Source organism: Capsicum annuum, unplaced genomic scaffold (assembly GCF_002878395.1).
Source record: "Capsicum annuum cultivar UCD-10X-F1 unplaced genomic scaffold, UCD10Xv1.1 ctg11225, whole genome shotgun sequence".
NCBI classification, from domain to species: domain Eukaryota; kingdom Viridiplantae; phylum Streptophyta; class Magnoliopsida; order Solanales; family Solanaceae; genus Capsicum; species Capsicum annuum.
This window is the reverse complement of record NW_025816272.1, coordinates 1-1,158: the sequence shown is the minus strand read 5'-3', so window position 1 is coordinate 1,158 and position 1,158 is coordinate 1. Positions and strand designations below refer to the sequence as shown.

General features: G+C 37.4%; 1 protein-coding gene across 1 annotated transcript; it reads right to left on the bottom strand.

Moving 5' to 3' along the window:
* Positions 1–8: 8 nt before the first annotated feature.
* Positions 9–1,151, bottom strand: LOC124890065 (PH, RCC1 and FYVE domains-containing protein 1-like; the record flags this gene model as incomplete). Its single annotated transcript, XM_047401945.1, has 2 exons — positions 9–65; positions 765–1,151. Coding segments are annotated over 2 exons (444 nt in total), but the record flags the coding sequence as incomplete, so codon positions are not given.
* Between the last annotated feature and the right edge of the window lie 7 nt (positions 1,152–1,158).

Sequence of the window (1,158 nt, the reverse complement as noted above, 5' to 3'; positions counted from 1 at the left end):
AGCTGTTTACTAGTTCTTTCCAGTTCTACTTCTTGAAGTTGAGCCTTTCGTGGAAGAGTTTCCACCTATAATAAAAAGATATTCAAGTGCTAAACAAGAAAATATATGAAGTAGCATTGCAAATCGGGGCAGGCTTGTATCTTTTACTGTAACCAATTGCATTCCCTATGAAGATAAAGCCTCAAAAACTTGCAAATTAGTGTCCTTGAAGTGGGAAAAATAATTGAAAGCTCGTTACAAAATACATAGTACAGATAACCCCACCTTATTAGAATACCATTGATTGCACTATCACCTTAGAAATACTCCTTTAACTTATCTGGTCAAATTAAAACTACTTGTTTATGCACATGGATAAGTTTTTCACCCTGAATAAAAAGATCAGGTGTAACTTGCCTCTGTTGATCATCAAGTACTTAAATATGATGTACACACCATTGAGTGTCTGACAAGTGTCTAAAAGCCCAATGAAACTTCTCTTAACCAACGTCTTGCATTTTGGAAACATCACAGTATTAAAAGTTGGGACAAACTATAAAATCATACACAAGCTTCTATCTCGATTTTCCAACCACCAACTCGATAAATGCAGCTTATGTTTTCTCATAAAACTAGAGACAGTTTGATACTAGTTATTTTTGACAGGCCAAATCAGCGCCTCATTGTAGGTTTGAGATCCATATCAGAAACAAGTATAAGAAAAAGTAGAAGAGTGAAGAAATTGCATCAGAAGGAGATCGCTGCATAGTAGATAAATAACCTACCTGTGCTCTTAATTTAGTAACCTCTTGACTAAGACTTTTGTTTGTCCTTTTAGCATCATCCACAACAATCCTAGGAGATGTAAGTCCACCCAGTGTTGGAGTTGGTGTAGTAGAACGGGGTGGACTAGGCCGTCTAGATGTTGGTGATGTCGCTCGAGAAACAATCCTTGAACCGGGAACTGAAGCAGAGAAGAACTTCTTGGACGAGGCAAAAATTTGATTAGAAGATTTGGAGCTATTCAGAGCTCCCAATTGCAAGGTACTACTGGGAATAGGTGACACACGACTGCTGTTGAATTCAAACTTTTTCTTCTGTTTGGAAGAGAGAGTTTCAACTTGTTTGAAGTATTCCATTGAAGAAAATCTAGTAAGATGAGGTCGAGACCTTGTATCC